Consider the following 22,701-nt stretch of genomic DNA (forward strand, 5'->3'; position numbering starts at 1 on the left):
ATTATCAGTGGATCCTCTGGTCTGTGCGAAAGGTATAATGTCCTGTTTCAGTCCTGTCAACAGGGCGCACGCCTGATTAGACACAGCAGTTACTGCAGCACAAAACAACTCCGGGCAGTCTGAAGCGATCAACCAGTTCATGTCTCTCTAAAATATCTCAAGTGGAACTGCATCAGGACGATTGTGTTTTCTTGACTGTTTGTTGTTAATGTTGTGTAGGTTGGTAGATCTGGATCCAGAACCGGCGAGGCTGGAGGGGGGAGGCGGCGGTGGCCAGGCTGGGTCGACCTCAGGTAGAGGCCATGGCGAGCTGTCCAGACTCCGCAGCTCCTCCCTGGAGATCAAGGAGAAAGAAATAAGAGAAAAGGGGTCGGAGATCCTCAGGGAGCAGCTGGATGCTGCAAAAAAGGTGCTGCAACCTACTTTTGTTTTCACACACACGAAAGACACAAAAGATATCGTGACCTGGGAAAAAGAAAAAGTTGACAAAGCAAGTATTGTTCCCCCTTTTTGTGCATGCTTTAGGAACTGAAACTTAAAGACAAGGAGTGTGAGCGTCTGTCGCAAGTGAGGAATCAGCTGGAGCAGGAGCTGGAGGAGCTGACTGCCAGTCTGTTTGAGGTCAGCGGCCATCAACACTCTGCTGATGGAAAGGACATCCAAGTCTGAAAACTGCACTAATCAGGAAAAAAAAAAATACAGTTTTAAGATCCAGCGTGAAAAAAAAAGATATTCTAGTCAAAAAATACTTGACATGAATGAAATGTGTCTTTGCTCTGTGTCTTTGGTTATTAACAGTTTACCAGTTTGTCTATTCTCAGACTTAATGTTTCCCCCTGCTTTTCAATAGGAAGCTCACAAGATGGTGCGTGAAGCTAACGTGAAACAAGCAGCAGCAGAGAAACAGCTGAAGGAGGCTCAGGGGAAGGTGGGTGAGGTTGTGTTCTCCTCCTCCAGTGAAAACCTGACGAGCTGAGTGCTTTACAGCAGTTCGTGTCATGTAAATTATTTATGTATTTATGCATCCTGCTGCTTCCTGATCTGGACCAAAGCCGGGCAGAAAAAACATTGCATTTTAGCTTTTCACAATCTTTCGTCAGACTGAAAGCTTTAAAGACTCAGCAATCTTATATTTTATGTGACAATACAACCGGGTGCTGTGCTGAACACACTCATGATTTATTGTGGTGTTTTGTAACTTTTGTTGAAGTTACAATTGCTTGTAAAATCTCTGAAGAAGTCCATTCAAGCACAAGCTGGGTTATCCACTTGGAACACACTCACACACAATTTGATTTATTCAGATGTGACGAATCCACGCTGTGCTCATAATTCTGTTAAAGGTATTTCGGTAACACTTTACTTGAAGCATACCTGTATAACGCATTATAAGTAGAAGGTGTTCATGGTTCAGAGGAGATATGTTAAGCCACACTTGTATCGCTGTTGGAAGCAGAAGAGTGAACACACACACACACACACACACACACAGGTGAAGGATGAGTCATCAAATGTTGCAGTAAAAGGAAAAGAGGGAATCTGATTTGAAAAATACAAAGATGTTCTTCACCATAATTTGAAAAGCTGAACAAGCTCATAATAAACACAAGATACAAACTAGGGAAATGGACTTTTTGCTTTAAACTGCTCCAGAGTTTGCTTGAAAGTCGTCTGGGTGAGAGCTGCTCTGAAGCAACCTCAGTCCCCTTGTTTAGTTGTACATTCGTGGCGATCGCAATCCTCGCACACGGTAAACTTAATCTGCTCAGAGCAAAAGCTCCGGAGACATTTGAAATCTTAAAGGTCATGAATACAGGTTTCCTCTGAGGTCTCGATGTTTGTTTCTGTGCGTGACTCCCAGATTGACGTCCTGCAAGCAGAGGTGACGGCGCTCAAAACCCTGGTGCTGACGTCCACGCCGTCCTCGCCGAACCGCCAGCTGCATCCACAGCTGCAGGCGTCAGGTAGCCGAGGAGCGCACAAACACGTCCGCAATAAAAGTGCCAGCGGGGGATTTTCATCCCTGCCTGGAAAAGCAGAACCTCCATCAGGATCCATGCAGCCTGCAGCCAGAGAGGACCGAGAGGTACCCCGAGCCACATCTCTGCATTTGACTTTCTTTCTACTTAAATCTTTTGATCTATTTTTCACCCTTCTCAGCCTCACTCAGCTGTTGTAGTGAAGCCCTCTGTGCTCGCCGTTTCTCTTTGCTTCTAACCTCCGCCTGACCTTTTCCCTCCTGTCTGCCCCTGGCGTCTCCTGCCCTGTCAGCCTGTGGTCCCTGCTCTCCTCTCTCTGATTCTCTGCCTGGTACCGGGCCAAACTGTGTGTGCGGCCTATGATCGGTACTGGCAGGAGCAGGGGGCGGAGCCAGGTACTGACAACCGACAGGTAATCTCCTTCTCTTCACCTTTACCTTAGCAGTATTACCTTTAATGACCTTCGGTGCCTCTGTTTTTATGTGAACAGTGAAGGAATTACAGCTACAAGTGATGCAGTTTGTTGAGCGATGGAGTCAAAGTGTGTTTTCTGTCTGCAGATGGACTCGGTTCTGTTTGCAGAGTTCCTGATGTGGAAGGAAGCTCCGAGTCTGGACCGCTCCTCCGCCTTCCTGAGCCGGATCTACCGAGAAGACGTGGGACCCTGCCTGTCCTTCACCAGATCGGAGGTCAGGCTCTCCCCGGACGCTCCGCGACCGCAGCATCTGCTCTGTGGTCGTTTAACACCGGTGCTTCCTCTGTCCCTCAGCTGTCTCAGCTGGTTCAGAGCGCCGTGGAAAACAACTCTCTGACTATCGAGCCGGTGGCCATGTCAGCACTGCCCATGGTGAAAGCCTCGGCCATGGAGTGTGGAGGCCCTAAGTGAGTTACCGCGTCTGTAATGCGCGTCCTCGTGTTTCACCGCTCGCCGCTGAACAATGGCCGAGTCAGTCCTGAACGTTCACTCCTGTCGGGTTTCCTCCACTTTCGATTTCTGTTCGTAGCCGCGACCTTTTCACTGAGTCACCGGGCATCTGAGGGTGGATTAATCAGCGGGCACATTTCTCCTCACTGATCTAAAATCTGTTTTCTTTCAGTGGCTTTAGGGCTGCAGTAGAGACGTAAGTCCTCTCAGGAACCAATCACCCCTCTCAGCTTCTCACTAACTCAGATCTCTGTAGCATGACATGAAGTCCGTCTCTCCAGATGTGGTTCTGCATGTGTTTGGATTTCCCTTAATGCATCCTCGAGTCGTTTTCTCCTTCCTCGCCCTTTTCCGTGACTAACTCTGCTCGTGCACTTCAGTTTTTTGATGTTCCTCCTGTAAAGATGTGGTTTCACCTGTAAAGTGTTTCCTCATGTAGCTTTATTCCAGTGTGAAGATGTGCAGATGTGCTTCATTGCTGATCATCTTGAGGAGGTGTGTCGCTGAGTGTGCCTGTGTGCGTCCGCCTGTTGACGGCTGCTGTTTCCCGCCTGTAGGAAATGTGCGCTCAGCGGCATGTCGCGGCTCTGCCGGCATCGCATCAAACTCGGAGACAAGGGGAACTACTACTACATCTCTCCATCCAGCCGAGCTCGGGTGAATAACTCTTCCTCTGTGACTTCGGCTGGGGACGGCTACGCTCCGTCCACCGACGGCTGCTACATGTGACGTTTCCCTTTTACCGTCTCAGATCACAGCTGTGTGTAATTTCTTCACCTACATCCGGTACATCCAGCAGGGCCTGGTGAGGCATGATGGTAAGTCAGCGCCGACGCCATCTATGTTGAAATGTTGAAAATGAAGAAGCAAAAAAATATTAAAAATGACAGAGTCAGCAAACTGCTCTCCTTGTGAAAAGAAAAGCTGTTAGTGTGAACTGAAAAGCAAACGTAGCCCCGTTAACTTTGCTTAAAACTGGGTTATTTGAAAGAAAAGAAAAAAAGAAAAAAAGGCCAAAGACAGAAGCACAACAAAGCAAAGTGTTTATTTACACCACAACCACAGTTCTCAGTATTATTGTATACATCTCTACCTATCATTATTTTTTTAGAAAGGTTTACAGAAGGACAAAAACAACTTTTCTTTTTCATTATTTCCTCTCATGGAAACTTCGCAGCTGGTAACAATCCCGGTTCCCAGCTGGATGAACACAGCTTTAGTCCATGTGAGACAGTAAATGGTTTAATTAAATAGTGAACTGCAGTAAATATTGACAGTGATTTGTATTATTGTCCAAATTGTTATTTAGTTCAGTTCAGTGATTATAAGTGTGCAGAAACGCACAGGAAGCCAGCCAGGGAATCGGACACAGCTGCGTTTCATAACGCGGGTGTATTTTACGTCAGTGGACGCGGAAAAACAGCTGTCTGGACATTTTCTGATGTGAGGACAAAGTCTGAAGTGTGGTCATAAGATATTTACGACGAGGAAAGTGCTGCTGGTTACTCTGCAGGCACAACAAGCTGAAGTAGAAGCAAAGGAGCCAACATTTCTTCTGGTTTCAAGTGATTTCACACTGAGGGTCACCTGCCTTCTTCAGACAGATACGTCTTTACGTTTCACAAAATAATACAGTAAACCTGAAATACCTGAAGACATGGAAATATTTCAAACATATTTTCAGCTTTTTTCAGTGTGTGTGCTAGGAGTGTAGAAATAACTGACAAACTTTTGAGTAATTTTTGAGACATGCATGCATTTGCTGCTACTTTTATTTCTCTCAGTATAAAATTTGACATAATTGTTGGTACTTTTTGAGCTTTTACCAAAAATTTCAAAGCGCCATAATAATAATAATAAAAAATGATATTTTCATCCGTATGTATTAACATGCTGTCTCTCTTGTTTCTCCAGCGGAGCAGATGTTTTGGGAGATAATGCGTCTTCGCAGAGAGATGAATCTGTCCAAATTAGGCTTTTACCTCACCGAGCAGGGCTAGAGGACCCGAGAGCCCCCCCACCCCACCCCACAGCGTGAACCGTGGACTCTTAATACTGTGGTAACACACTCATCTTTGATCAGGTCGTGCAGCATTAACGCTGCGGCAGCGGTCGACCAACAAGGGACGCAAGCCACGCTTGAAATAGCAAAAAAAACAAACAAACAAAAAAAAAAAACTAAAACACTTAGGATGAAACCACGATAGCATGACATTGATGGGGGTTTCATTCCCAGAAAAGCCGTTTTTCGTGTTGTACCACCTGCCAGGAAAGTAGCTGCTGCCTTCCAGTAAAGGTCTCCATTAATGTGGAAATGTTTCTTGTTTTAATCTCCTTGTTGGAGAGCGCAGAGAATTTACGGGAACACAATGTTTCACGTTTCAAGGCCCCCACCAGTAGAAATGAAGTGCACAGAAAGTTTAGTTACTGTTTTACCTCCAGTATTACAGCTGTGTGGCGTCGAAGGTGTGGAGAAAAAAAAAAAAATGCAGTTATTTAGGTTGTTTTCACAGAGATTGTGACGTCTGTGTTTCAGTCGGCCTGGCCTCCTGCTTACACTCCCTGGTTTTGAAGGCCTTTTTTTTTTTTATCAAAATGTCCGTCGCCTGCAGATTCACTGCAGGCTTGAAGTTAATCACATGTAATGTCAATAATAAATAGATAAATGGCCACACCTTCCGAAAACAGTGGAAGCTTTATGACGTAGAACAGAAATAAAGCAGCTTTAATGTGATTGCAGTAAGTTTCTGCTTTAGTTTGCACATGTACAATGAAGCCTATGTACACAGAATAAAGCCATAAATGACCTTGCATGAATGCAGAACATAGCCATTTTACACAGCGTATACTGGTTGTACCTCATAGTATAGATTTGTTATTATTTCTACAGAAATCGAAAAAAAAAAAAAGATTTTATTCTGTCAGAAAGTGCAATAAACTACTTCTTAGCCTTGTTGAGGGGCTTTGAGGTTCCCAGCCTCAATGTACCAATAATTAACTGTGTAAACACTCCAATAAACGCGTGGCACTGTAGCCCGGCTGTCACCTTTGTCCTGTGTGTCATTTATCGGCCCCGACTGTTCAAGCGTTGGTGACTCAGCACTGTAATTCATTAAAACCCGGCGTTACCAGATCGGCCTCATTCAGGTTTCAGAGAAAAGTCACGGAGACACACGCCCACAGTGGCTCCACGGGTTTGTCTCACGCAGAGGAGCTCCCTGGTTTTGGAAGATGCTTTGAAATGATGTCTATAATCGTGTTTTTTCATGTTCGCTTTTAGGCTTCGGTGAATCAGTATCATCAGACAAAAAAAAAAAAAAAAAAAAGGAACACATTTCAAACAAAGAATTTAATTTTTCCTCTGACAGCATCCAGGAGAGACCAAATCCTTCGACTTTGGAAAATATCTGCAAGAAACAAATCCAATTATTCATACTTTAATGTTGGTCACAAAATATATTTTTAGTGTTAATCAAGAAACAATCAGCAACAAGGAAATACAAAGCAACTATTTGTAACAAAGCTTCTTATCAGTCACTGCTATATTATTGGAAATGCTGTTTTACCACATTTTTTAAGGAAGTTGCGTTTGTGGTTTATGAGCAGATGAACTGTTTGCAAAGTGATGTGGCTCAAAATACTACACAAAATACCTCCAACTGACCACTGATTTCTATTTTTTGAAATGTCTGCATATTTATTAAAAAAAAAAAAGTCCTCGATGGTCAAGAGGTCAGACAGGAGCCGTTCATTCCTGAGTAAAAGGCACATCGCAGCACACACAGCGACTGACGTCACACATGCAACGCTCTGAGGTGAACAAGAGCCAGTTATTCGATATCTTATAGTACGGACATGGATTTCTACCTTCGATAGCAGATCATGATCATCACGAGCACGGCCACGCCGCCCATCAACACTATCACGGCGGTGACGATGGAGACCGCGGACAGCGAGGACGGCTCTGGATCACAGGGAAGCACATGAAGAAGGATCAGAGCTGACTCGCTCACACACACGCTGAACGTATCGAGAAGCATTAAGGTGATCTGTACCCACCCGAGCACATGAAGGAGCCCGGCAGGTTGGAGCACTCCAGATGTTGAGGACAAGGGGAAGGAAGATCCTCGCATTCATTGATATCTGCAACAATCAGCAAGAAAAGTAAAATCATCGAATGATAAATGTGTTTTATAGACTGTTGGCTGTTTTTGTGATCGAGATGACTTCATGAGAGTCAGTACCTTGACATGTGGGTGGTCTGGCGCTCCACTGCTGGCTGTCCGGATCACAGCTGATCGATGAAGAACCCAGCAACTTGAAGCCGGATTGACACCGATAGAGAACTTCTAAATTACAGAGCATCGAATATCCCGACTGGATCCTGGGTATCGCTCCACAACTTGAGACTGAAAGAAAAAACAAAAAAAAAAAAACGTGAGACATTTCTGCCTCCAGATCCAGCCGGTAGATTCCCCCCCGTCTCCTCACCTGTGTCCGGTTCCTTCCAGGGCCTGAGGTCCAGGTGGGGGATGAGGGGACAGGCCAGCATGTCCTCTGGCCTCTCCGTGCGCGAGAAGGGGTCAGCGGGAACCTGAGCGATGTGGCTGTTGTCACAAATGATGCGAGAGAGCGAGACGGCGTGCAGCTGTTTCCTCTGAGCGCCGGTGAACACGCCTCTCTTCTCCCACCAAAACCTGAGTGGATCAACACAGTTACCAAGCAGCCTTGGTAAGATAATCCTTCTATCGTCCCTCAGTGGGGAAAATTCCCAACCTGTCCCCGTCTCTCAGCGCTCGGAACTGTTTGGCCAGCAGGCAGGACAGCAGCGGTCCGACTCGGCCCCCGGGCAGCGGCGACTCGGAGATGGCGCCCACCCACACGTCGATGTTGTGCGGCGTCCCGTACAGGAGCTGGAATTTATGAGCCAGTGTGAAGTTTCCCAGGATTTCAGCCAGTTCTAATGTGGTGTTGGGAACAGAGAGGCCACAGAACCTTCTCCACGAGCCGTACCCTGATGAAGGAGAGGTGAAAGGTCAACGCACTGTGGTCTCAGGTTTTTAAGTAAATCAAATTTTTGCAATTTTTATTAAATCTGTGTGAATTTGTTCAGTTTTAGAACAGTTTCAAAGAGATATGATAATATAATATAATTGGCATGGGATGAAGACAACTTGAAACTATGTGCTGAGAGGAAGGTACTGATGCCGGTTACCGGGCAGGCCGTGGTCCCGGCCTCTCTGCAGGTTCAGAGCTGCCAGGTCCAGCGGCATCCCGCCCTGAGCCTGGAACAGCCGCTCCGTCAGCTCCTCCACCATCATCTGGCCGGGAGTCTGCAGCTTGGCCGGAGACAGCAGCAGACCGCGCAGCACGGGGTCGATGCCACCTGGAAGACCACCACGGAACTGAATCCACACCAGCCCGCGTGCGACTGAACGAGCCGCGGCGTTGATAGTCACCTTCCCTCACGACCCTCCAGGAGGCGAACAGTGAGTGGTGCAGCGGCAGAGGGGGGTACTGGGAGTTGGCGGTGTAGCCCGGGCCCAGCCTGCTCACCACCGGCTGCACGGTGACGTGCGCAAAGCGGAACGCGGCGGCCGCGAACACGTTGGCGATGCTGGGATCCACGTCTGGATCGTAGCCCTGGTAGGGGGGCATCAGGTGAGACATGGCCGTCTCACCGAGGACCCGCGGCAGGTAGTGCTCCCACGTCAGGATCTGAACACCAGGAGAGAATCACCGGACGGTTCAAAGACAGAGCGGTGATGGCGAGCGGCGGAAACCATTGTACCTGGTGGATGGCGCCGATGATCTTGCGCGCCTCCTGGTAGAGGGTGTCGGGGCTCCAGTGCGGGTTGAGCTGGTGCAGCTCTCGGACCAGTCGGTTGTGCTCTCTCAGGAAAAGCGTGTGCAGTGCGATCAGGCCCAGATGTTCGTTGACTCTGGAGTCACCTGAGAAGCCATGAGCAGAAGTCGCTGCGACTTAAACCTGTAGAGAATTTAAACAAAAGACTCCCTCACTCACCAGCTTGGAAGCAGGATGTGGTGTTCTTCCTGCGAGCAGGGGGTCCGGAGGCGTTGCGAGGCCCGCAGGGGTCCAGGTGGGCCTGCAGGCGGGGCAGGAAGGGCATGTAGGCCAGATCCTGGTCTGAATGCTGGGAGTTGAGGGCCATTGACCCCAGCGGGGAGGAGAGGTTCCTGAGGGTGGATGCCAGGCCGGCGGTGCTGCCGTACACCATGCTGGCGTCCACGAAGGAGGTGATGGCGTTGAGCTGCTCTCGATGGCGGTGAGGCACAACTCCTGCACCACAGCTGGGAGCAGAGCGGAAGAAAGGCATGCAGCCCTGGACGCCGTGACGAGGGTCGGACAACGGGATCTGGTGGGGGGGGGGGGGGGGGGGGGGGGGGGGGGGGGGAGAAAAAGATCTAAATGTTCTTCCTTCGTGGTTCATCTACCTGCATCTCGCCTGATAAACGCAGGTCAGAAGGTCAGGGTGCACACCTGAATGGGGAAGCAGGGCGTGTCCCGGCTGCAGGAGCGGGTGCAGTCGGCGCCGGTCTTAAAGGCGGCCGTACTGGGGCTCTGAGGGGTCAGCACCAGGTCGTGGTCTATCCACTGACCCCAGTCCACCAGCAGGTGGGACAGGGTGGAGTCCACCGAGATGTTGTCGTTGTGAGTGTACAGCACTTGCTGTGACACCAGACGCACCTGGATGGTGACAAAAAAGGTAGAGTGTTGGAGAAAGTGGGAGGCGGAGCCTGAGGGCGGCTGCACGGCTCTCACTGGGGGCAGGGTGGCGTTGTTGTAGGTGTGTGTGGGCTCCCAGCCTCTGGGCGTCCCCCACACGTCCTCATACTCCGGAGTCAACCAGCGGGAATATGGGATGTTTGCAGCACCTCGTCTTGGATGCTGTCTGGAAAAAAAAAACACACACACACACACAATGAAAAGACGGTTCCAGTAAAACAACAATGCAGTCTGTAAGAGAAAGTCGTCTCTGACCTGTTGTTGCACTCGCCTGAGATGGATCTGTAGCGCTCGGACAGGCAGTCTGTCTCGCAGCTGGGATTCTGCAGCTCGGCTGAGCAGCCCGTCACCTGCAGCAGATTCTCCACGTCTCCTTCGCTCAGCAGCTCTGAGGGAAAAGACAGAACTCGCACACCATCTTCCAGACCATCTGACCTCCAGGTGCGCCGACCTGCCCCGACGGGTCGTTACGCTGCTGTTCAGTACCGGAGGGTTTGGGCTGCGTCATGGTGGTGGTGTAGACCATCTCTCTGATCAGTTCCACCGTGTTGTCCAGCAGCTCTGCGGCCCGGATCTGAGTCCTGGTCCTGGGTTCAATGTGTTTGAACTGAGCCAGCAGATCACTGGGTCTCAGAGCTCCTTCAGACAAAGACTTCTTCACCCTGGAACCATTGAGGACTTTGTCTTTAGTGATCTTTAAAGGCAGTAATTTGCATGTTGCCAAGGGTTAAATAGGTGAAAGATGTTTTTAGACGATCTACCTTTCACTTGTGCGTGCGTAAGCGGCCTCGGTCAGCTCGATGGCCCTCTGCAGAGCCTCGTCAACGTAAGCGGAGCCCAGATACACGGCTCCTGACATTCCCAGAGAGAAGCAGTTAGAAAGGCTCCTCAGGACCTGCTCTCTCCTCGGCCAGGCCTCAGATATCCTACCTGAGGAGTTGTCAGATCCTCTGTTCAGAGAAGCGTGGCCGCGACAGGAGAGCAGCATGACGAGTTCAAGCAGAAACACCTGGAATCAAAACTCAGGGACATGAATATCAGTAGATATTTTTGAATATGACATTTTTTTTAAGGAGTGAGTTGGAAGCAGAAGCTTACCGTAAGTCCTGCGTCCATCCTGAAGTTCAGAAAATTACCGGTCTGTTACCGCAGTGTCTGAACCATCTCAAGAGCCGGCGAGCGTGAATGTCTCATCTCTGCCTTCATGAGTCCAGGGATTTCTATGTATACACCGGCGGAGGGAGGAGGTGGGGTCAACAGGTATGTGCAGAATCCCCTTATCTGTCCTGCTGGTGACAGGAACTCCACATCAAACACTGGACACGCTGCCGCGACCTAATAACCTTCAAACACATTTATTTCTGCCCACTTGGCCACGATGAAAACCCTCCGTCAAATCAGCGTTTCAAATAAATGAAATGATTCTCCTCATTCCTTCAAACTGCGGAGTGTCCTGATGTTAAGGAGGGGCAGACTCATCCAGGACGGCAGATCAGTGTTTGGTGTCCAAACATCTTTAGAGCTGGATTCAAAAGGGGCTTACTGTTTTTTTTTTTTTATTTTTAGGAATAAACCAAACACAATTTCTCAAATGAATAAAAACTAGCTTTGTTTCTGAGGGTGTTTGTACCGGCGCCACTTGCCCCGACCCTCAATCTGATGGTCCCGGTGCCAGTGACACAGGCAGGCGGCGGCGGCTGCGGCTGAACTGGAGACATTGAAGAGCGCAGCACAAGCTTGGAAAAAGAAATCCATCAAGGATTAAGACTTAAAGGTGAAATCTCTGCAGACGACGCGGCTCATAAAGAGGTCGTGTCCAGAAAAAGGCCTTTAAAAGTCACACTCGAAGCATCGGGACTTCCTGGGCTCGCTCCGTCCTCTTTGATGGTCCAGGTGTGCGATAGCATCGAGTGAGTCACCAGCCCCATTTCATTACGCCGTTATTAGTATTATCTCTTTGACCCACATTACCCATCACGCAGCACAAGACTTGTAGAAATTGTCTGTTCTCGAAAAATGACAAAATATTTGACCTACAGGCAAATGAAGAATCAGGTCAGCTACAAACTCCTAGTTTAAAGTTTATGCCAACAGCTGTGGAAACTGGACGGGCTTAGTTTCTTTAAAACAAGACAACAAAAAAAACAATGAGACTTCATGTTTCATACAGAGATATTTTATTCACATGATACTTAATCAGAACAACACACGTTAGGCACTGCCAGTTCGTTTTCTGCTTCTCTTTAATTACATGTTCATGCCAATGTATGTAAATCAATAGTACCAGTATAAAAAAAAAAGTTGCCTGAAATAGTGAATTATATGGTATTAAGGCAAGTTTAAGTTAAATAGTTAATACTGTTTAAACTAGTGCAGCTTCTGCAGTTTTGATAAATTATCACAGTATCTCAATTAAATCACAGCTTCAGCAGCAGTTAAGCAAGAAAACCTACAGGAAATGTTAGTCATGTTTGGTCTGAGAGAAGGTTTTGGGTCAGGGGTCAGGGGGTCAGGCATGCTGAGACCACAGGAATCGATCACAGCGTTCAAGCATGGTCTGGATCATGGCCCTGCAGAGAAAGAGAGAAAGAGAGAAAAATCCGGCTGAGTGTGGAGCCTCTAAAGCTCATGCCAGACTTTCTTTCACACACTTCAAATCAGTGTTTAATGGTTTGGATAAAGATTTCACGCTTCTGGGACAAATGTCACACTGGTGTTAACACACAAACCCATTTGGAGTTTATTTAGGAGAACATCCACTTATTTTTCTTTACTTATTGCACTGATGGTGTATTCCCAAACGACGGCCAGCCACTACTTCTTCTTCTTCTTGCTTTTAACAGTTACATTTTTGTCAATATTTAATGAATGAGATGATTGTATGAAACCGTGTGATTTTTTTTTTTCCAATCTGAAAATATTAGAATTTGAACTGCAGAAGTTCTACTTAAAATTTTTAGCCCCACTATCTGTTTGATCAAGAAAATGTTCAAATGTGTAGTATGAAGGTTTGGCAGCTCAGTCCTCGGGGGCGTGACCCACCTCTGCCTCTTCTCGGTGACCCTCAGCAGCTCGCACACCAGTGTGGAGTGAGGCGAGAGGGTGAGCTGGATGCCGCATTCCTCCAGGACGGCCAGAGCGCGGTCCGGCCCGGCCGTCCTCGCCAGCATGAGCGTCAGACTCTCCGGGTCGATTTTTCCCGGCGCGTCCGCCGAGCCGTTCGACCAGCCGCCGCCGTTCACGCCGGCCTCCTGCTGGCGGTCTGCGGAGCTGCTGCTGCACTGCTGAGAGCGCTGCATCAGGAACTTCCACTCATCCAAGGTCTGGGGCTCCACACCTGGGACACAGCAGGCAACCAGACTGCGGTAACAGTGTCACCTACCAGTGTTAATTTAGCGAAAGCATTTAACTGATCGAATATTCCCTTCAGCTTTAGGAACTATTTTCAGGTCAGAGAGAAAGAATTCATCCATTTTTAAACGTGTTATAAATACACGAAGCGGCGACTCCTACCGTCAGGTTCCTCCAGCAGACTGACGTCATCCAGCTGACAGATGGTGGAAAAAGCTTCTGAGCGATGTTGGAGCTGCTGGCAGAGGTAGAGGTAACCTGTCCAGTACCTGTGAACACACACACACATGATGAAGGTGGTTCTTCACAGCACATGAGGGTAAGGCGACTCAGAAATACCCGTGAGAGCGACACGTCTCTGCCATCATCCGCTTGGAGGGCAGATCTGCAGGAAGGCGGACCAGCAGAGAGAGAAGGCGTCCGTAGCCCCAACTGAAACAATGCGAATGCCACCTGCAACAGGGTTTCCGCGTTTCAGCGGGAAAACAGAAAGCAAATAAATTACTCTCTCAATTCTAACTTTGAAGGTACGGCTGTTGTCCCCCATGCGGCTTCAAAGGTTAGACTGTAAGGCTTTCTACATGAGAAGTGCATTTTCAAAACCTCATGAATAATATCAGACCTGGGATTCCCGTCTGGGGTTAGTGTATCGCAGCGCTGAGGGGCATCGTGGGTAAGAGCCAGTAGCAGCCAATCCTGTCTTAGAGACTCTGGTTCAAGAAGTGACTGCAGAAAAGACAATCTGAAAGAAAATGTATGACTCAGAAAGGCCGGGAGAAAACTGTTTTACAATAACAAAAATCATAATTCTTTTGATTTATTCTGAACTGAAACGTCCACATATCATCAAGTCACTACAGGCAGAAACATTAAAAAAAGGAAAACATTTTACTTTATATATTAACAACTAAAGAAATAACTTAAATGTTTCAGATGCAGCTATATTTTTGTGGAAAAGGTGAACCAGCAGATGTACCTGTGCTCTTCGGTTTGGGACTGCACCAGGTTATCCAGGTACGCCAGGAAGTGGCTCTCCTGAGCCATGGCCAGTATGTCAGCGGGGATTATTGTCGGGTAGAACTGAGAGAAGGAGCGCACTGCAGCTTCCCCGTGCTTCTCATATAGCCTGGACGGTAGCAGAATACTGGATTTATAACATCGACCACAAACCCATTTCATTTAAAAAAATATTCAAATCTCACTATAAGATCTTTCCCGCATCACTAGAAACCTCGTTTTCTAACATTAATATGAACATAGATTCATTGACTGTGACATATATTTGAAAAAACAAAAACAAAACACATTTCTGAGTGGAAAGAAATTTCTACTGAGTGTTTCTGTGTGACAGTAAAGGCCGCTGACCTGTGCAAGTGAGCCAGCAGGAGAGGAGCGCTCCGGGGCTGCAGCTCTCTCAGACTGCGCAGAGACTTCAGCAGATCCCCTCTCTGGATCACGTCCACCACCCGAGACCCCCGAGTGAGCTCTGCAGAGAACAACCTCAAGCCTTTACAATCCCCGCAAAATAACAGATATGATAATAACCTGGGATTTACTGGGGTTTTACAGGTTTCCACCAGCTAACACTATTGTGAGATAAAGTCATGGTCACTGCATGAAAACAAAACAATGATTAGTTTTTTTCAGAATTCATCATGTTTGAAATGTAAAATGCTCATTATCATTCAAACGGAGCAGCAACACTGATTGATTTCTGAAACAAAACTGCTTTTTTGATTTCTTTTGTGTGTTTTTCTAAATGCTGACTGAAAGCATAATCTTGTATTATATTAACTTTTTGAACAACTCGCCTTGATCCAGCCTCGATGGGTAGTCAGACTTAATATTTTCATTTTGCTGAGTGAAGCTTAGAAAGGAAAAAGTGCTGCTGACCTAACATGGCCTCGGTGAAGGAGCTCTGCACGCCGGGCTGCTCCTGACGGCACAGCAGACACATCCTCCTCATGCGCTCCTGGTCCAGCAGGAAGAAGTAGCGGCGCAGGAAGGTCCTGCAGCTCGGGGCGTCTCCGCCCTGGTTCCTGAAGCAGCTCAGCTCAGCGTACAGCGTGGCCAGCTCAGTCAGGTCCGCCTGGAGGTCCGGCGGCACGGGTTTGGGCGACGCCACTCGCACCGGCTCCGGGCGGCTCTCCGAGACTTGCTCTGTGGCGTCGGCCGTCAGCTGCTCCTCACACGGCTCCTCTTTGCCTCCCAGCTCAGGAGAATCACATGCGCCGTCTGTCACGACGTCTGCTGGCTCTTGTTGATCTGTGCTGTCGTTTGCATGCCCCCTCTCTCTTTTCTCCTCTCCAGGACTTTCCGCCGAATCGCTGGCGGCAGCAGGGCCGAGTATTCGCTGCAGCACCGGCAGCCACTCCTGCAGAGCCTCCCCCAGGCTGACCGGGTCCAGCAGCACCAGCGGGTCCTGGATCTGGAACCTGAATTTGAGGAACATTTGTAACAAAATAAAACAGTTTAAGAAATGCAGCGAAGATTGGATTTTCTTAAAATTCAGCAGAATACTTACACAGTTCGCTCTGTCGCGGATCGGAGTTCCTGCATGTCGGAGTCGTTGTTCGACATTTCATCATAAACTCTGTGAAGAAAACACTTTTTTTAATGTTTATTTTCTCAGTTACCATGGACATTTAAAGTGTTTCCTTTTCTCTGGAACAGTGTGCAAGCATGAATCGATAAAAACAAGATGACTTCTTTTTTTGGGGGCATATTAACAACAGAGCAATAGTTAAAGCACACTGAGGGTAAATATATTTTACTTACATTACAACGTATAACTGTAATTGTATAAACACTAGAAATTGAAGAAAATGGTGAAAAACAGTTGTTCCTGTGCAGTTTAAAAGACCAGGGCTCATTCTGAAAATCAAGCTTGTTCAAATGTCCTTACAGTGTGATACATATTTTTCAAATAATAGAAATCAAAAGCGTTTCACTCACTCATTGTCTGTTTCCTCTGAGTACGGAGTCGTGCCGGACAACATCTCAGCCTGTCCCCCCTCTCTGAACTCGGGCCGCTGCCACAGCTCAGAGTTCATCTGGAGGGTGTTGATCTTCTCAGTCGTCTTCTTAACGAAACTGGAGACACTGATGGAAAACAAACGAACGAAAACCCATTAACTCATGGCTGTCGTTCTTTTAGTAACGATCAGACGGACCTGGGGAGCAGCGAGCAGCTCAGAGTGAAGTGTGACTCTTTTATGTGAAACATGCCCCAGAACGGGTGTAGGTATTAAAATATAGATGTGGGCCTGAGGTGGAAAGGGGAAGTAAACTGCTTTAAAACACAGCTGCACTTGAGAAAAAGCTTAAAGTGGGAGTTTCAATTCTCCAGAGACAAAATATAAAAAAAAAAACCCATAACATTTTTAACTGAGCACCTCTGCAGCTGCCGGTGGCACGAGGCGCTGCGGCGCAACCTGCTGCGCGAAGCGATCACCGACCGTCTGTTCATTCACCTGTCTTTGACGGCCTGCAGCGCGATGCGGGGGGGTTTGGGGCGGAACGAGAGCGGGAGGTGGAATGGCAGGCCCTGCTCGGATCGCTCGGCGTCCGCGCGCTCGCTCCTCTGAGGATCTGAGTAAAGACGGGGGCGGGAGTCGGAGGAAAGACACAGATGGATGGAGATGTGGACGGGGGTGATGAGAGGCAGTGGACACAGTGCGAGCGGATGGAGCGAGCGAGGCAGACACGACTGGAGAGAAAACGGAAATCAAATGCTGCAAAGTGCAAAATTAAAAAAAAAAAAGGCGATGTGTGTGTGTCAAACAATGAAACAGAGAAGAAACTGCATTAACATTGTGGCAGAGTGGAAATTACATTTGTAAAGCAGAGGAAGTGATCACAGTGATTATTAGAGCAGATCCAGTGACACAGCAGACAGCTGCATGATTTATTACAAGCTTTTAGATCAATGGAATTAAAAAAAAAAAAAATACATCAAGGTATCAGAAACAGTTCATATGATTGCTCCAAATAAAAAAAGTCAAATTATTATCAGTTACTTGGACATTTATAAAGTAGCTAAGATGTCCTGAATCCAAGTATTTGTCTTTTTCTTCCCCTTTTAAGAGCCTTTCTATAACGTTAAACTGAAAATAACTTGACTCTTTTAGACACTGAAACCAGGTCCAGCAGACAAAGAGTTTGCTTCTGCTATAAACCCACAAATGAAAAAATTTGAACAGAAAACGAGGAAGACGCAGAAATAGAGAGAGCCACCCAAGGGGGAAAAAAGAAAATAAGACACAAATGTAAAAAAAAAACCCCAATAAAAGAAAAAGGAGTGACTAAATTTGTAGTTTATTTTCAATATTACTGACTGAAAACTGCATGTTCTGTGCTGGTAAACTACAATTATATAAGTTTTTTCTAAAATAAGAGGTTATTTTCTACGATAGCCAAATAGTAACAGCAACATCTGATCTCTCACCGGAATCCACAGGATCCTCTTCCTGCGCAAAGCTGAACTCTTTCAACCGCTCCTCCTCCGACATGGACTGATTGATGAGGGAGCCCGTCTCCTCGTCTGACTGGCTTCCTCTGCGGCTGATCACTCGATAGATTCCACAGTCCAGGACGTTGAAGCTCTCCTGAATCATGGAGTGATACACAGTGTTATATATGGAGGTAATATTTCTTAAAGAAGCAACCGCTTCAAAATAAATGTGCTACCTGGATCTGTGCTTTCAGCGTTTGTAACAGTGATTCAAACCAGATATCTGATCATTAGCCGCTCAGCAAGGTTTGAACCGTTCCTGAAATGTGTTAATATTCCTTCTTACATGTGAGGAAATGCTGCTCCTGCGGCTGCTGCACGCAGAGTCCAGAGGCTCCAGCTTGGCGATGACTTCCTCCAGCTGGCCGATCAGCTCCTGCTGTGTGCTGGAACTGAGCTGAGACCGCATGTGCTCAAGGCGGTCAATGGGAATGCACTTTCTGGCCTTAAATTAAAAAAACATACATGTTAAGCATTCCGTTACGAGTTTCTAAAAAGTTAAGATATCAAGGAAATTATGTTTCTTACAGTCTCGGCATAAAGGAAAAATCCGAATGTATCATGTGACTGTAATTACTCGATGAGTAAAGACAGACATGTAGTTTTATTAGCATCTCACCCTGCTGGTGGTGATTGTGTGCTGAAACATGCAGCAGACGGTGGCGGCGAGAGTCCAGGACTCTCTGCGGAGCAGACGCTCGACGCAGCGCTCCGCTGACAGCAAGGAGAGGTGGGACAAACGGCCGCCGCCGTGGAGACAGAAGAGCTCGCTGCGGTAAATGGCAACATCAACCAAATCTGGAAAAAATACACAAACAGTAAACTTGCTGGGATTGATAAGGATTGTTATGAAGCAATAATATCAGCAATAAAAAGCAATGTGATAAATAATATTAACAATACACTGATGTTTGTATATTGTGATGTTTTCTGATGATGAGACAACGCACCTTTGACTTCAGTCCAAAGCAGCACCTGTCCATTCTGAGGGGTGAAGATATAAATGGCTGAATCAGTCCAAGTCAGCAGGTTCTGGTCTCTTCACACACACAAAAAAACAAAAAGAGAAAGAAATACTAAGTTAATTAAGCTGCTTTCGAAAAAAGATTAGACATTACTGTCTTTGATGGGAGTCTGATCTGAGTAAAATATCTTCTGAATGCTCAGTTATATGTAGATAATATAATACACAACAAAAGGCAAAGAATGTATTTAAATTTACCCCAAATAAAGCATTTTCGGAAATGCAACTGACTGTGGACTCCTCTGTACTGGACTGTAACATGGTTCACTTCTGCAGGAAAATAGAGAAACAACACATTACCACTCTGTTCTTATATATCAGGGTAATCAATACATTTGGACGTATCTTACCGGGAGGAGATGAGTGGGAGAGGAGGACACGCCAGCAGCTGTTTGAACTGGTGCGTGCTCAGCACCTCGCCGTTAAAACTGGCCTCCCATACCCGGGAACCTGGCCGGGCGCAGTACAGCAGCGGGGGCTGACCAACTAACAGGCCCCTGTTCTGAGGGAAGAAACAAGCTCCATACTCTCCGTCACGTTCCTTATGACCAACGCGCCAGAACTTCTCCCTGAAGTCAAAAACGAGACAGAAAAAAAAACATGCAACAACTGACGGCTCCCTCCCCAATACTTATTTTAAAGAAAAAATGGAAACAATGAATGTGAAATGTGATTGGATTCAGCTTTAATTCTAATTTCCTACATTCTACTATTCTGTAAGCAGCTTTTCGAACGGACACTCCTGCTACTCACTTCTCTGTGTCACAAAGGTAACAGCGGCTTAGGGAAGACACCAAGAGGCGGCCATCTTGGTAGCCAAGCTGAACCACTTTAGAGTCCACAGTGGTGACGGTCTGGACTGGGAAAATGACGAATGCTGCACCCTGGGAAGTGAAAAAAGAAAAAAAAAAATCATGAGAAGAGTCACATTAAAAAAAAAACAACAGAGAGATAATAATCCTCAGTGAATCATTTCATGGTCTACACAGGATGTGTAGGAGTCGTTACCTTTCCCGTTTTGGAGGATCCTGCACGGAGGTAAGACACCTTGCCGACTGCGTCCCCGACGAAGACTCTGAGTGCGCTGGTGTCCCAGCAGAGGGCGGTGATGGTCTGACCTTTGTGCTCCCAGGATGAACTGACTCTATCCGGACGTCCTCGCCGCTCCAGCTGCAGCTCCCACACCACCACCAGACCCTGACTGAACCACAGAACGAGCTCTCAGTACCAAACGAAACCTCAAACTAGGACAAATTACTCAGAAAAAAAACTCTGTCAACCTCTCACCTTGTTGCAACAGCAATAAAGTCCTCATTATGAGGGCAACAGGCCACCTGAATGATAGATCCCTCCTGGAAATTAACAGCATTGCATGATGACGAGGTCAGAGGAGAAGCTGTATCAGTGCAGAGCAGCAGCCAGTCCCGTCATACCTTGTGTGTGAGGATGAGCCTCTGCTTCCAGCCTTCCCTCTGAATCAGGTGCAGCCCTCCTGCCGATGTGCCTAAAGCAAGCCACTTCCTCGACACGGCCAAACAGGTGCACTGAAACACAAACACAGAGAGTTTCTTGATGGTAACTCGTTTTTTATATCGCTGTAGGAGACAACTCGTTGACAGTGAAGCGTACCTTCAGCCTGCCGGAGTCCAAACGCAGAGCCGACAGCAGCGGATCGAGGCAGTCAAACTCAGCCAACACGTGGCTGTAGTTTTCTGGCACAACTGGTATTGGAGACATGTTCACCAAGGGCGCAACACAACTGTGGGGAAAGAAGAAACAGATGAGAGGGACTTTAGGAGCGCCTCCTGGAATCCTGCAGCCCTCGGCTGGGCGACGCCACATGACTGTAAGCGGCGAAGCCTTTTAAATTGAGCCGTCATGACTCCACTTACAGCAGCCTGCGAGAAAAAAAATCCACGTCAGACTCATGTGACGAAGTCAATCTGGGCACAAATTCACGCGGAAAGAATTTAATTTGGCAAATTACACTGTTATTTCTTTTAATTAAAGCATGACGGAGAAGAGCTGTCAGTAAATAAAGTCTGAAATATCCAGCTGGAACTGGAGCTACTGGTGCGTCTGTAAGCACAAACAGGAATACAGGTGACATTAATGTCTAAATACATTTTGAATATATGCTGAAAGCTAAAACGCACAAGAAAAAAATTCTACTGCTTTTTGTTTTAAACTAAACACATAATGAAAATTACAGAAAACACTATTTTATAATCGATTGTTTCTCTTCAACAGTCAGTTTGTTGCATATGAGGAGCAAAATGGCTACGCAACAAGAGGCAGGCGGTCATAATGCCACAGCGAATCAAGCATTGGACACGCAATAATCAGGTAAAAACAGATTCTGATAAATCACAGGGAAAAACTAGACCAGCCAGGAAACTTTGCCCTGTAACACAAAATGAGGTTTGAACACGATGACGACAATCAAGGAGAAACTAATCCACACTCTGTTAATTCCCCATCTTTGTATTTTTATTCATCTATCTCAGGCTGTTTTGTAGAGAACCTCAACTTCTGCTGCGAGGATTTGTTTCTGTAAATAAATGCGTCAATATTCATTATAGAAATTAATTGCTACTTTTATTAAAAACTTGGATATTTTCTGCAACGAATAAACTTCTAGCCACAAGTCGAGGGTTAAGATGTGATTCAAGAACAACTTTTATATTTTCTACATTCACTCATTCTATGTTGATTGTGAGGCACCAAGTGTGTGTTCTTTATTGTGTCAATTTTACTTTTTTCATTCTATTCAGTCATCTGTTAACAAGCTTCGTTGTAGAATATTAATGCATATAATTCTGTAAAGCTGCTTCACCTGCATTTATTGAATGAAAACAAGTTGACAGCAGTGTATTACATAAATAGAAGTTTCGAAATTCTTGTGTATGTGTGCAGACTGTGGGAAGTAACTGGAATACATGGAGGAAATCCAGACCAAAGATGAAAGCATGCAAACAAACTGGAGATAATCATCTCACTGCGAGACAAGAACGTGAAACCAGAGCACAGTTGGATTATTATGCAAGTGTGTGTTTGACTGTGTAAATAACACAGATAACAGCATTAGTGAAGATGGATGAATGTTTCACACAGTCTGGTTCAACAATAATGAAAACTACAACCTCGAAATGAGAGGCAACAGTGCCTCTAAAGCAAAACTGAAAGCAAATTAGGCAGACTTTAAGACAAATCCGTTGTTAAGATGATGTCAGGACGTCTTGGTGTAAATACAAGGAACTTTATGGTGTTTTTAATCAGGGGGACTTAGTAGTTAACATGCTTAAATAAAAGCAGAACTCCACCAACAAACCTCGTTTTACCCTTCTTTAGTTTCACTGCAACATGTAAACCACGTGAAATTAAATATCTGGCTACGCAGCGAGTTTTGCCTGTAGAAAGTGAGAAAAGTTGAGCGCTTTACGGTCAAAGTGTGCGAAGATTCACTCAGCTGCATCACGAGACGTGATGTTACCGAGGCTCACGTCCACAAACACACAGAAACTACACGAATGAAACATGTTTTACAGCATGACAAAGTGTGTTCACTCACATGACAGTTATCTAAATTAAAAAAATAAGAAGTGTGTGTTTTTTACGGTCAGTAACCGCTGTTAGCAATCATGCTAGGTTCACTTTCGATGTCTGTGACTCACGCGCTCGTATTTAAACTCACCAGGTCGAAGGGCAGACTCTCCAACTTCAGCTCCCGGTGAAACACATCTCTGACAAACACTCCTCCGGTGTGCGGTGTGATGGAGAAAGTGTAGCGGTCAGGGAGAGAGCGGAGCCCCGGCGGAGCCCCGTGACAGCTCCGCTCAGCTGACAGCAGACTTCCTGGACGGAGACCGCAGACGCAGCAGCGCCTCCGCAGGCTCGAGCCTGAAACTGGGCCACGTTCACACACACAGGATGGAACGTATTTGATTGTAGCAGCTTGTTATATCTGTATCACATTTTGACCATCCATGAATCAGGCTTTGACCATCCATGAATCAGGGTTTTGCCACGTCTCTTCCATATAACAGATTAAAAAACAGAAAAAAAAGACCTTGTTTTAGTAATTTGATGCTTCTGGGCACGTGAACCCAGTCATGGCACACACACCTCCCTCTGAGATAAGAAATGACCATCAGGACCAGG

The 22,701-nt window shown here is 46.6% G+C and overlaps 3 protein-coding genes across 3 annotated transcripts; 1 reads left to right on the forward strand and 2 right to left on the reverse strand.

Annotated features, from left to right (window-relative positions):
* Positions 1-226: 226 nt before the first annotated feature.
* Positions 227-5,135, forward strand: rab3il1 (RAB3A interacting protein (rabin3)-like 1). The gene is made up of 9 exons (XM_030097080.1): positions 227-409; positions 526-621; positions 851-928; positions 1,862-2,086; positions 2,540-2,668; positions 2,749-2,861; positions 3,462-3,561; positions 3,656-3,722; positions 4,819-5,135. Exons 3-9 carry the CDS (start codon positions 863-865, stop codon positions 4,902-4,904), a joined length of 786 nt encoding a protein of 261 aa, XP_029952940.1. The 5' UTR covers positions 227-409; positions 526-621; positions 851-862; the 3' UTR covers positions 4,905-5,135.
* A 1,118-nt stretch (positions 5,136-6,253) lies between these two features.
* Positions 6,254-10,722, reverse strand: epx (eosinophil peroxidase). The gene is made up of 16 exons (XM_030096772.1): positions 10,583-10,722; positions 10,414-10,504; positions 10,139-10,314; positions 9,908-10,040; positions 9,689-9,818; positions 9,407-9,613; positions 8,930-9,281; positions 8,696-8,856; positions 8,364-8,622; positions 8,120-8,290; positions 7,681-7,918; positions 7,396-7,601; positions 7,149-7,313; positions 6,964-7,047; positions 6,772-6,868; positions 6,254-6,311 (listed from the first exon to the last, which is right to left on the reverse strand). The coding sequence occupies exons 1-16, from the start codon at positions 10,638-10,640 to the stop codon at positions 6,254-6,256; spliced, it is 2,586 nt and encodes an 861-aa protein (XP_029952632.1). The 5' UTR covers positions 10,641-10,722.
* Positions 10,723-11,818: 1,096 nt separating this feature from the next.
* On the reverse strand, positions 11,819-22,370 carry hps5 (HPS5 biogenesis of lysosomal organelles complex 2 subunit 2). The gene is made up of 23 exons (XM_030096757.1): positions 22,235-22,370; positions 20,170-20,299; positions 19,974-20,084; positions 19,828-19,892; positions 19,549-19,741; positions 19,294-19,424; positions 18,891-19,109; positions 18,739-18,810; positions 18,467-18,555; positions 18,136-18,314; positions 17,803-17,961; positions 17,451-17,610; positions 16,477-16,594; positions 15,959-16,105; positions 15,528-15,596; positions 14,897-15,438; positions 14,369-14,489; positions 13,980-14,129; positions 13,626-13,745; positions 13,343-13,456; positions 13,166-13,272; positions 12,695-12,989; positions 11,819-12,222 (listed from the first exon to the last, which is right to left on the reverse strand). The coding sequence occupies exons 2-23, from the start codon at positions 20,275-20,277 to the stop codon at positions 12,162-12,164; spliced, it is 3,330 nt and encodes a 1,109-aa protein (XP_029952617.1). The 5' UTR covers positions 20,278-20,299; positions 22,235-22,370; the 3' UTR covers positions 11,819-12,161.
* Positions 22,371-22,701: the final 331 nt, after the last annotated feature.

The sequence above is a fragment of the Salarias fasciatus genome, chromosome 7, assembly GCF_902148845.1.
Source record: "Salarias fasciatus chromosome 7, fSalaFa1.1, whole genome shotgun sequence".
Lineage (NCBI taxonomy): Eukaryota > Metazoa > Chordata > Actinopteri > Blenniiformes > Blenniidae > Salarias > Salarias fasciatus.